Source organism: Trifolium pratense, linkage group LG5, assembly GCF_020283565.1.
Source record: "Trifolium pratense cultivar HEN17-A07 linkage group LG5, ARS_RC_1.1, whole genome shotgun sequence".
NCBI lineage: Eukaryota > Viridiplantae > Streptophyta > Magnoliopsida > Fabales > Fabaceae > Trifolium > Trifolium pratense.
The window spans coordinates 44,259,425-44,272,268 of record NC_060063.1 but is presented as its reverse complement, the minus strand read 5'-3'; the positions used below and the strand labels follow the sequence as shown (position 1 = coordinate 44,272,268).

The window sequence follows — 12,844 nt, the reverse complement described above, 5'->3', positions numbered from 1 at the left end:
TTAACATATTGTAGTTATTTACATATGAATTAAGTTATTTACATATTGTAGGTGTTCAATGATCCCACGACATTAACAGAGGAGGAGCTGTATGATTTGCGAGACCGTTGGGCAACTTGTTTTCTTGACCTATATAATCCTGATGTAGATTATGATGATGCCGACGAGAAAGATTAGGAGCTAGCTAGGTTTGTGTGAAGTTACAATTGATTAGTTATGATGATGTTTTAATTTGTATTTTGGATGGATTAGTATTAAGTATTATGATGTTTTGTATTTTGGATTTCAATGGTTATACTTTAATGACATTATTACTATATATATGTTGAATGTTGAATTTGGCTACGGATGTTGAATTTTAGTATTATGTTATTGATGCAAGTTATGTTATATTGTTGGCATTGTGGGTTAGATTTTTTTTAATAAAAAAAAAGATTTAAAATATTAAAAAAAATGCAGGTTTTTGAAAAAAAAAAAGTTAAGATTTCACATCTGGTGGACTTGGTCAGATGTAAAAGGTCCAATTTAATTTTTAAAAAATAATATTTGATTTTCGCCTTGGTCAGAGGTAAAAAGTGTTTTTTTACATCTGACTATGCCAGATGTAAAACGTGTATACTTACTAAGTCTCGTGCGCCTACATCTGACATTTCTCAGATGTAAAAAGTGTTTTTCGCCAGATGTAAAAAAGCTTTTTTCTACTAGTGTAACCTCCTCCTAAAGTTTATATCTCTGTTTACATATACTTACATTGTGTTTACATTATATTATAAAGGGTAAATGCCTATTTACCCCCTGCAAAATTATGGATTTTTCATATACCCCTGCGCGGATTTTTTTTCTGTTTACCACCCTCCAATGTCAAGATTTTTTCATTTTGCTCCCTAGATGGACAAGTAGGCATCTTACTGTGCATCTTTGCTGACGTGGCATGCACACATGGAAATACATTAAATTTATATTTATTTTTAAAAATCCATGTCAATTAATATTTTTTAAAAAATAAAAAGTATTTTTTAAAAAATTATATATATTTTTTTAAAAAAAAATCTTAAAAATTATTATTGTTTTTTTTAAAATTTTTTTTTACTGTCAAAAAGAGTAATAATTGTTTTTATAAAAAAACTCTTAAAACTTTATTATTATGTTTTTCTTAATAACTTTTTTTTACTATCAAAAAAATTATAATTTTTCTTTTATCAAAAAACTCTTAAAACTTTATTATTATGTTTTCTTTAATAATTTTTTTTACTGTAAAAAAAAATATTACTAAATTTTTATGAATTTGTAAAAATAATAAAAAAATAAGTTTATTATTTTTAAAATTTATTTGTTAAAATTCTTTTTAAATTTTTTTTTTACTATTTTTAAAGATTCTTAAAAAAAATTATTAAAAAAAGAATAATAAAGTTTTAAGAATTTTGTTTTTTTAAAAATAAATATAAATTTAATGTATAAATACGAAGACAAGCTTATGGGTCTGATCATCTAAAACCGTGGTATTACAAAGCGTGTGTTCTTAGGGTTTTAGAGTGTTAATTGTGAGCCTTTCTTGTATCTCATTGATGTAAGCTTAGGACCTGTGTGTTTATTGAGTTGTAATCGTGAACTTCTCCTAAGCTTTAAAGTACCGAGTTGGTTCTTGAGTTGTGTGTGATTTGCTCGTAAGCTTTTAAACAAGAGTGAATCTTAGTTTCATAGGAGGGTGTCTCCATCATTGGTTCTCATTGTATTAAAACAACGTTGTTTGTGTTGTTAGAGAGAATTGGGACGAGGTCTCATATCTAGGAGTTCCTAGGTAGGATTAGCACGGGTAGTGTCTAGGTGATAAGTCGTAAACCGGGTTGTTTGCTGAGGGCTTTGAACTAGAACTATTATAGTGGATTTATTCCTGGATTGGTATCCCCCAGAGTATGTGACGTTGCACTGAACTGGGTTAACAACTCTATTGTGTTATTTATTTTCTTGTCATTATTATTTATGTTCTGTGTATAGACAAGTGTTGACACACTTTGTTCAACACCTGTCTACTGTGTGCCTGGAATTTCAAGAAGGATATTAGAGGTGAGATACTCTAATAAAGAAGATGGTACCACATGCATTAGAGATGTCTAGGATTGACATTCATGAAGTTGAAGCATTAGAATTGCATTGAGATATGCGTGCATTATGTGATAAGTGATGTGTTACACATATTTTGCTAAGTGTAATAATTGTTAATTGATGATTTGGTATTCGATTATATATGTTTAGAACTTATAATTGAATGATGGTTGATGATGTATATTTATATTCGATTATACTTGTTCAAACCAAATTACATGAAATCAAATATTCATATGGGAGTTCATCTACTTGACCTATCTTGAGAAAATTAGTTACTTCTAAGCATAACTAACATAACAGAAGAGTTAAGAAATTACACATAAGTTGTAACCCTGTTGACGCGCTAGAGTAAGGACTCCCTATGGTAAGGAGTTGCCTTCCCTTGAGACTTATTTGCTCTCCTCTTGAAGTGATTCCCCCCTTAAGAGTTGCTTTGTGTGGAATGAGATGAATGAATAATTGGGGAAGAGGAGAGCTCTATTTATAGGCTTTTTGGGCTTGGATTTTAAGCACCGTCGTGGCACATCGTGGGAGCATCATGGCATGATATCTCACATCGTAGCACGATCCAGGACCACCGTGACATGATGTAATTGTGTTTTTTATTCATTTTTGCTCTTTTTTGTGTAATTTCTTCAATTCTTTGCTTCTTGATCAAGTAACTTCGTTCCTTAGGTATTTGACATGCATTTGGTCTTGAATCTTACTAAAAACTACTAAAACTAACTTAAAAACTATCTAAAAACATCATAGAAATTTATGTCATCAAGATCCCAAATAATAAAGTCAAGTTTCCCTTCTATTAAAATTTGGTAGCATCAAATGATAATTAAAAAACCAACTTACCCTGTCCTAATTTATTTTTATTTTTAATTAACAAGTACCCTAATTAAAGGTGTATGTTGCCACATATATTTGTATCTATCTATAGATAATCATCTAATATTAAGCTTTAGAAAAAATTGTGCAACTTTATTGAAGTTGAATTTAACTATTATTAGATTCAATTTATATGTAAACATATAGTAAACAAGTGTTTCTAGAAAACGAAATCCAACTAATGTTCCTTTCACATGTCAAAAGAAAGAGACAGAGCCATCGAAGTTTAAAAATTTGTTAGTAACGGTTTGATCAATATAACAAAAAGTTTATTACATTAAAATATGACACAAATTAGAGACAAAACAACCATATTTGTCTTCATCTTCTCAAAAAGAAACTAATTAACTTTAATTTCTTATTCAAAAGATGGTAGAATCAGAAGTTGTTACCACCGTCATTGCCGTTAACGCCGGCCGGAATAGCCAGTACGCCGTGAAATGGGCCGTGGAGTGCCACCTAAAAAAGAATTTCAAATGTATCCTCATTCATGTTCGAACCAAGCCCATCACTCATTCCAGTAGGTATTCTTATCCTTAGCCTCATTCACCCTCACAAACAAAACGAATTAACTTTTTATCATCAATTCTTCAGTAAAAAAAAAACTTTTTATCATCAATTCTAGAAATTCATTTTTTGTCCTTTCACCTATAATATTAAATTTTAACATTTGATATAATGGATGGCTAAAATTTGAATTATAAATATTTTTTTATGAAAATATAATTGATGATGTTTTAAATTGTGGTTACAGTCGTAAACATTGTTCTTGATATTTAAATAATTGATGTCGGGATGTAATTGTAAAGTTAGAATTTGAATTTTAAATAAAATTATTTATTATGCCAAAATTGATAATGAATTGAAATTGTGGTTACCTTTGCAAAAGATGTTATTTATATTTTAAAATTTGCAAATAAATATTTCTATTGCAATTGTGTAGTCGTTCATAATCTTTGTATTGCAAAAGCTATTGCAATTTAGAATTAATCTTTATATGATATATTAAGTTGGCTAAATATTCAATGTTTTGTGGTACCATGCAATGAACAATCTGTATTATAATTTTTTGAATTTGGTTTGTGTAGGTGATCATGAAGATGTTCCAAAACATGGTCGTCCACCAACACAAGAAGAATTGCATCAATTCTTTCTTCCCTTTCGTGGTTTTTGTGCTAGAAAAGGGGTTAGTATTCATACATTTTTAAATTTATGTAATCTTTTTATTAATTACATTCACTTATTTGTATCTGGATTTTCAAATTTACAAATATCATCTTATTATATTTATGATTAAATAAGTTTAGTTTTTAAAAATATAGCAAATTTCGATTATAGTCCCTAAAAATAAAAGTGAAATGTTATTTTAATATCATGGTGATGACCATTTTATGTTCAAGATGTGTCTATATTAAACTCATCTATTATGTGCACCGAGGCTAAAAACATAAAATTTTGAGATGATAAAAACATCTAATTTTTATTTTTATGTACTAAAATAAATATTCGCTATATTTGTAAAAACTTATTTAATCCTTATTTGTTTGGTCAACATTTAATACTTATATTTAGCACATAGTTTATAATTATGAATGTTGATAATTTCAGATTGAAGCAAAAGAATTGGTTTTACATGACATTGATGTTCCTAGTGCACTTACTGATTATGTTGTTGACAACTCTATCAACAATGTTATTGTTGGTGGTTGTGCTTCCCCTTGGAGTGCTTTTATAAGGTATTATCAAAATCTCACATAATTATAAACACATACATATAATTATCTACGATTATTTATAATTACATGATATTATAAAGTCTTAGTTGAAAAAATTATGTTTAACCAATTTTTGCTTAACTTACAGGAGATTTAAAGAAGTAAATGTTGCATCTTCCTTAGCTAAATCTTTACCAGAGTCATGTACATTACATGTTATATCAAAAGGAAAAGTACAAAAAATTCGACCAACAGGGCCTCCTATTCCTGAACATGATGAAACTAGTACTCAACCTCAAAATATTGAAGTCACGCCAACTAGATCTTTAAAAGACATAGTTACACTATTGCAAAATGTAAATAAGTTTCTTGGCCATACGCCTGATTCTGATGATATAAGCAGGTATTATACAAATTATTTTGGCTAAGTTATGGTCTACAAAACAACACAAGATAAAATTGAGGGCATTGAACAAACTAAAATTGAGGGCATTGAACAAACTTTGTATTATAGGATGTTTGGTGGACAAAATATTATTTTGGTATTTTATACAACTTGTGCAAAGGACAAAAAGTTGTCCCTTGGGAAAATTAGTTTTGTCTAGCTCTTAGCCCACAGTTTATTCAGTTTCAAGAACAGTTTTAAAATGTCATGTTCATTCCTTATTGTTTAGCAGAACAAACACATCCTTAGGTTTCACTTTAATCCTTTAAATTTTGTATTCCATTATGGTCTCTAAAGTTACAAACGTTCAATATTTTCTTCTCTTTTGTATTCCATTAGACATTATTTAGTCATTTCTATGATAAAAAATGTTTGAGTTTGCCAAATATTTAGGATTCTATAATTCACTAATTATATTTTCTTGTGCATTTTTTCCTATCTCATCAATTGTAAAGGAGTTCATCGATAGAAGATGCAAACAAATTTTGGGAATCATTACATGATATGAAAGATGTTATACCATTGACACCACATATATCCAATATTGTTGAAGATAACTATTCACCAAGAGGACCAAGATTTTCAATAGGAAGCACCTCATCACAAACTTCATCAAATAGAAGTTCTTCTCCCAATAGTAATGATAGTTTAGGGAAAATAAGCAATAATAATGATGTCAATTGCCCATTTTCTCCAAAACCACCGGTAAGTATAACAGTCATTTTCTACTTAACTTAGGGAAAATAAGCAATAATTTTGCATGAATTACCTTTCAATTACAGGTAAGCATCGAGACAGAAATAATGAAATTAAAACTAGAATTGAAGAAAGCATCGGAGCAATATGGTATAGTGTGCAGAGAAGCTGTTTTAGCAAAACAGAAGGTAACACCATCATGTTATGAAATTTCTACTTAACTTAAACTTTATAATAAATAAATCACCGGAAAAAAAGACTTAAAAGTATAATTATTTTTCATTTATTAGGCAAATGAGCTTGAAAAGTTTAGACAAGAGAAAGAACGAAATGTTGAAAAAGCCAGGCTTGCTGAAGAGGCTGCATTGGCTTTAGCAGAAGTAGAGAGACAAAAAGCGAAGGCAGCTATAGAATCCGCCGAAATGTCGCAACGTCTAGCAGAAATGGAAACTCAAAAGAGAAAACTAGCTGAATTAAAAGCTAAGCACGATGAACAATTTAGGAAAAGGACAATACATGATGTTGTGTTTCATAACATTGCGTATAGAAGATACAGTATTAAAGAAATTGAAGTTGCAACCAATGGTTTTGACAATGCTCTCAAAATTGGTGAAGGAGGGTATGGACCTGTTTTTAAAACTGTACTTGATCACACTGTTGTTGCCATAAAGGTTCTTAGACCTGATTTAGCCCATGGAGAGAGGCAATTTCAACAGGAGGTAACTATCTTTTTAGCATATTGGCTAAAAAATTAGGCAAATCCTAATAATTATGAGTCTCATTAGTGTTGTGTACCATCAATGTTTCCAATGCAGGTTCTTGTTTTGAGCACCATAAGACATCCCAACATGGTGCTCCTTCTAGGTGCATGCCCAGAGTTTGGATGTCTTGTGTACGAACACATGGAAAATGGAAGTTTAGAAGATCGCTTATTCCGAAAAGGCAATAGTCCACCAATTCCATGGAAAAATCGTTTCAAAATAGCATATGAAATTGCGACTGGCCTTCTTTTCCTTCACCAAAGAAAGCCTGAACCACTAGTACACCGTGATATGAAACCAGGAAACATTCTCTTAGACAAAAATTATGTTAGCAAGATTAGTGACGTTGGTTTGGCACGACTCGTTCCAGCTTCAGTAGCTAACAAAACCACTCAATATCGCATGACAGGTATTAGGAAACATCCATGATAGATTTGATATAAGACTGAAAATATAAAGGCTTAATTGCATTTGTGGTCTTTTATTTTCAATGGTTCACTTAATTGGTTGCCCCTTATATCACCAAGTAAATATAGATCACCAAAACTGTAATTAAGCCAAATATAAATGACATGTTATATGAGCTAACAATTTAGTAACGATCTAACACTGTCTTAAATAACAGGTGCTGCTGGAACATTTTGTTACATTGATCCTGAGTATCAGCAAACTGGGATGTTGGGTGTAAAATCAGATATATATTCATTAGGCGTAGTGTTACTACAAATTATTACTGCAAAGCCTCCAATGGGTTTGTCACATTTGGTTGAAGAGGCTATCCAAAAAGGAGACTTCATAGATGTGCTTGATTCAAGTGTGCCAGATTGTCCTATTGAAGAGACTTTATCATTTGCTAAGTTGGCCTTAAAGTGTTGTGAGTTGAGAAAACGTGATAGACCTGATCTTGGTACTGTCATTTTGCCAGAGTTGAATAGAATATCACAAATTCTAGAATGTGATGAAGATTGAGGGGCCTATCAAACTAGTGCATTTTTGAAAAAATTGCATGCACATGTAGTGATAAACAAAGACACATATTTTTTCCTTTGGTATTAACCTTATAGTTCCTAGGGGAACGCAACCTCTGTAATTCATAGTTTGGTTGGAAGATAAGTAAAATCTGTCAAAAATTGTTCCTATCAGGAATCAAACTTGGGTTCTCCCGAACGATTCGTCCTAGAAAGAGCTCATTAATTACTCGAGCCCAATATATTGGTAAAAGTAAAAAAAATGTTTTATTAAGGTTTGTTTACTTTTTTGATTTTGTTATGCATTGTAATGTATTTTATCATAAATAAAAAGTACATTTTATGTTGTTATTGAGGTTGCATCTTGCCTGCACCGATATTTTACTATTTGTATATTTATATTTATATTGACAATGAGTTTTTTTTTTCAACCTAAAAAAAAAAAGACAATGAGTTTTTGAGGCGGCACTACAAATGAGTTTTTTAAGTGACGGTGCGATTTTGTTTAAACTTTAAAATATTTTTTTTGTCAGGTGATTAATATGATTTTGTTGGTCTCACCATCAATCGATTAATGCTATATGCATGTAATCTAAGTTTTTTTAAAAAATACTCTTGTGTCTACATTTGGCATTAAACCTATTTTCAAATAGAATATGTCCCTTTGGTCTTTATTTTAACGCGACTTGGATCCTCTCCCATTACATTTTGGTCTAGTAAAATCGCAATCCTTTATTTTTATTTTCTTTTAATTTTAATCTGAAACAAAAGAATGAATAAGAACACCGATTGGACTCCTTGATGTGAAAATATAACGAGAGGTGATCATAATCCATTTTAATGAATACTTGCAATTAGTGAATGTTTAATCACACTTTATATGTTTATACTTCATATCTCGCTCTATACATGCCAAAAATTCTCTAACGAACTTCATCAAGTTGAAATAATAATAAAAATGTTAGTCTTTCCAATCAATAACTTTATCCCCTACAAAGAGTCAAAATATCACACAAGATTATTGAAACATGTTTCCCAATAAAACTTTATCCCAATAAAAAACAGTTGCATCTCAGCATGAAACAAAACAGAACAATTTATATGCATAAAAATAGCAACAAAACAGATTAATATGTTCAACTCAATAATCTATTAAAAGAAAAAAAAGAATAAAATAGTCAACAAAAAAATTATAGAAAAAATAAGATAAATATGCATAAAACGAGGAATATAGAAATAGACACATAAATAATATTTTTCATAAAAAAAATAAACAATATACTATTAACGATTAATAATAATAATAATAATAATACAATAAAGTTAATTACTATCAAATTTACTAAATTATTCTAAATATTCCTAATCAAATTACTAATTTTTTAATAAAAAATATACACGGGAGTATTATTTGTGACAAATACTTGTGACAAATACGTAAAAAATTGAATAATTTATCATTAATAATTATAATCAAATTAGTGACAAATACATAAAAAATTGGATAATTTATATCAAATTTATTCATTTAATAAGTTTTATAAAAAATAACACAATAATTTTGACTTATATTTTAAGAATCTTGTATTTAATTATTACACTTCCATTTCGCCCTATAAGCCATTGTTACCTACTCCAAGGAACGTATATACAAGAGCTTAAACCCGCTCTCAAAAAACAAAAGACTAGAGCTTAAACCCTAAACCCTTCACCGCGCCATTCAGAAACCCTGCACGGCACAAACACCGCACAGCTTTCTCCGACGGAGCTTTTCAATATCAACAAACTCTCGGATTCTTCAATTTCAATCATCTTACGCAAAGGCTAACTCTTAATTTCATCTTAGTTTTCATACTTGTTGTTGAAACGAAAGGAAGTTATATTTATTTTAATTTCGGTTTTTGTTTTTATATATATATTCATTTCTCTGTTAACAGTTCATTTTGTTAGAGAATTGTTTTAAGGTTGAAATGTCGATCGACGGAAGTTTCAGCGTTCATTTGTCACTTCGGAGATTGCTTTATCGTTGTCCAAAGCTTCAATCCTTTCCTCAGATTGCTTCTTTAGCACAGAAGGCATAGCTTCAATCTTTAATTCATGTTTTTATATGCAAATTCACTTAGGGCATGTTTGAATTGGCTTATTTGAGCTTATCCTTTGACTTGCTCTGTGAGATTGTTTGGAGGAACTTATGAAAATAGCTTATAACATTGTTCATAAGCTGTTTTCAGCTTAATTTCATAAGTTTAAACTGAAAATTATTTAACTTTACTTTTCCAGCTATAGAAATAGCTTATGTATAAGCCCTTGTACTAGAAGCTGTTTATCCAAACAGGGCCTATGTATATAAGTTCAAGTGATCAGTATAATTATATGTTATTCTTTTAAATTAGTAACCATTAAAACAAATAAAAAATGAAAATTTGAACTGATGCAATTGAACAACTATTGTATATTTTAATTATTTTTTGATACCTTAATTCAAACACTGTTTAAAAGACACATGGGCATATGTTTGTTGTTGTGTACAGGGGAACTTGGTTACGGAAGAGGAAGTGGTTAATGTGTTAGTGGGGGTTTTTCTGAATCCAAGTTATACAATTCCATTGATGGGATGTTTCCGGGCAATTGCCAGAAATTTTGTAGATAAAGCTGTTGCTTTGCTTCGTTTTGTACCAAATTTGAGGTCCAATACCGTGGATGATGCTATGGAAGTTGACTCTGACATTGTCTTAGATGATGTTGCCAATTTTGTAGAGTACTATGTTGAACAGGGAAGGGGTCTTGATCTTCATGAGCACGTTTGTCTAGCATTCTGTCGTGCTATTGAGATGAGTTGTTTTTCACTAAGGTTGGTATTTTCTGTTAAAATATGGTAGTAAGAGCCTAATTTTGAGTTTTTTAATGTCTCTAGCTAGGGTTGGCTATGAACCGAGTCGAGTTCAAACTAAAAAATGGGTCTATCAAACTCAAGTTGTGTTTCGAGTTGAACCAATTTTTATTGAGTCAAGACGAGTAGGGCAAAATTCGACTTGGCTCACTCTTTTCCAGCCCTATCTCTAGTATCTATACCTTCTATGCTCTTTTTAGATTCAGTTGATTGTTATTTGTTAGTAATGTTAATTATTGTCATATACAATTAGGATTGCTCCTGTTTCTATTTCTATGAAACACTCACGTAAAATTTTGTTAATTTGCAAGTCTTGGATACTTCCCTAAATGCTATAGCAGTATTCTTATATAGCTATTATGCAGAAAATTTATATTGAAAACAAAAAAATATAGGTTCATGTGTGCACGTCTGAGTAATTGGAGAGAGATTTATGGTATTACTGGCTTTGTTTTCTTGTTCTATATCTCTTCTCCATACATTCTCTTAGGAGGATATTATCTTTCTTTTTTGTTGTTCGGATATTTCAATTTTAAATTTAATGATTTTAACAGCAATGCAACAATTCTCCTATGTGTGTATTGCGTGTGGGTGCACATGAGCGCATGGATAGAATTTATGTTTATTTGTAATAATTCTTCCATTTTGTCAAAAAGAAGATTTTTTTCTTCTTTTATAATTTTCCCACCAGTTTAGCATTGTGAAGATAACTATACTTATAAAAAAAAATTATGTGGAAAACTGTTACCCAGTTCTAAATTTCAAACACAAGGGAATGATGATTATCATCAACTGAACTTTCCTTCTATATTTGGAAATTTGTATTATAATTAGCTGGCTCTTTTTTGGAGGTTATATACTTGTATGGATTCTAAGTTTTGTGTACTTTTATCACCATCTACCACCCTATCTAGTATCTTGTCAAGTAGCATACCCTTTTCATAATAGATATTCATTGCTTTGCTTATTGATTTATAATGATCCGATTATAGTATTATTTTATAGTGAAGTGGGTATAGTATTTGTTAATTTGTTAACAAGTTACAAAATTTTCATTTGATTTGCTCTTTGGTGCAGTTCTGTGTTAAGCTATTTCAAATTCGCACCTGCTCCGTTTGAAAGATTTTCAGGGAATGAAGTTATGGTCAGTGCATTTGTGATTATTTTTTAGGGAAAGATTTTGGAATATGTTTTTGTGTATTATTACCGTAATGTCCTCTTTTTCAGGTTGAGCCCCATGTATTGCGTGTTGCTCGCATATCATACCGCTTTCTTCTTTTGAAACCTGAAATTTTCTCAAAGCTTTGGGACTGGTCTTGTTTTCTGGAACTCCAGCCATGCAAATCAGACCTGATATGGTGCAGGGGTCAGATATTAAGAGTTGTGCTTAAATCAGGATCAAGATCCAATGAAAGCTTGAATATTGAAGCGCAGGAAGTATCTGCGTGTTTGTTGCGGTCAGTATTGTATTGTATTTTTTTGTTTTGTTTTTGATGTTGTACTCAAAATGCAATGCATGTTCAATGATAATCTTCAACTTGCCTTATTCAGTTGGGAAGAGTTTTGTGGGGACACATTATTAGAGAAAGCCAGTTGGTTTGTTGAACCAACAGCAGACTATGTGTCTGAATCTCCTAGTAGAAGCATGGATTTCGATCAAGAGATCTGTTTAAATTCCTTAAGATTTAATTATCATCCTGTTGGTTCTCCAAAAGGTAACGGGTTGCAGCCACCTTTTAGCACCAAACGGCTTACCACAAGGTATTATACTCTATACTTTGGTCTATTTCTGCTTTGTATAATTTTACTTGGCAGTTGTTTAACTTGAAATACTCTGGAGAGAACCTATCGGAAATAAAAAAAGAATTCTGTCTAGCTGTTTCCAATTATACTGTTTGATGTTTTTTAAATGCTCCTTTATATGATTGTCCTTTATTTGTTTTTGCTTCTCTTCGGATTCTTTTACTGATACTTCATATTTCATTTTAGTTAGCACTTAATTTTTTATATCCTCTATTTAATTGTAGGGATGATATATCAGCAAGTTATACATTCATATTGACATCAGCAGTGAAGAAAAGTTATGAAAGAGTTCTATTGGCAGCGAGTCAGAAGTGGCCCGTTCTTTTATGTGGTCCCTCTGGTTCTGGAAAATCGGCTCTTATTGCTAAGCTGGCTGAGGATAGTGGTAACCAAGGCAAGTTATAAATTTTCCTTGTTATGTTATTAGTTTCTATTTCTTGTTTGCTCATGGCTATAACTTGACTCAGCGTGTCTAGTTGGAAGATCATATATCTTGGGGTTTCTATTCCTTTTGCCCCCTATTTTGAGTGGTAGCTAGTCATTATATCTTTCATGAAAATGATAATTGTATCTATTTTTAT

At 30.7% G+C, this 12,844-nt stretch overlaps 2 protein-coding genes across 2 annotated transcripts in view; both read left to right on the top strand.

Annotated features, from left to right (window-relative positions):
- Positions 1-4,030: 4,030 nt before the first annotated feature.
- On the top strand, positions 4,031-7,802 carry LOC123886748 (U-box domain-containing protein 35-like). Its single transcript, XM_045936041.1, has 8 exons — positions 4,031-4,171; positions 4,594-4,721; positions 4,849-5,103; positions 5,601-5,850; positions 5,928-6,029; positions 6,132-6,560; positions 6,657-7,011; positions 7,228-7,802. The coding sequence occupies exons 1-8, from the start codon at positions 4,031-4,033 to the stop codon at positions 7,569-7,571; spliced, it is 2,004 nt and encodes a 667-aa protein (XP_045791997.1). The 3' UTR covers positions 7,572-7,802.
- Positions 7,803-9,203: 1,401 nt separating this feature from the next.
- The window catches only part of LOC123883042 (midasin-like), a 42,223-nt gene continuing 38,582 nt past the window's right edge, over positions 9,204-12,844 (top strand). The window contains exons 1-6 of the mRNA XM_045931736.1: positions 9,204-9,645; positions 10,102-10,421; positions 11,538-11,604; positions 11,688-11,917; positions 12,012-12,221; positions 12,488-12,657. Coding sequence (XP_045787692.1) covers positions 9,541-9,645; positions 10,102-10,421; positions 11,538-11,604; positions 11,688-11,917; positions 12,012-12,221; positions 12,488-12,657 — 1,102 coding nt within the window. The 5' untranslated portion in view covers positions 9,204-9,540. The remainder of the gene's footprint in view (positions 9,646-10,101; positions 10,422-11,537; positions 11,605-11,687; positions 11,918-12,011; positions 12,222-12,487; positions 12,658-12,844) is intronic.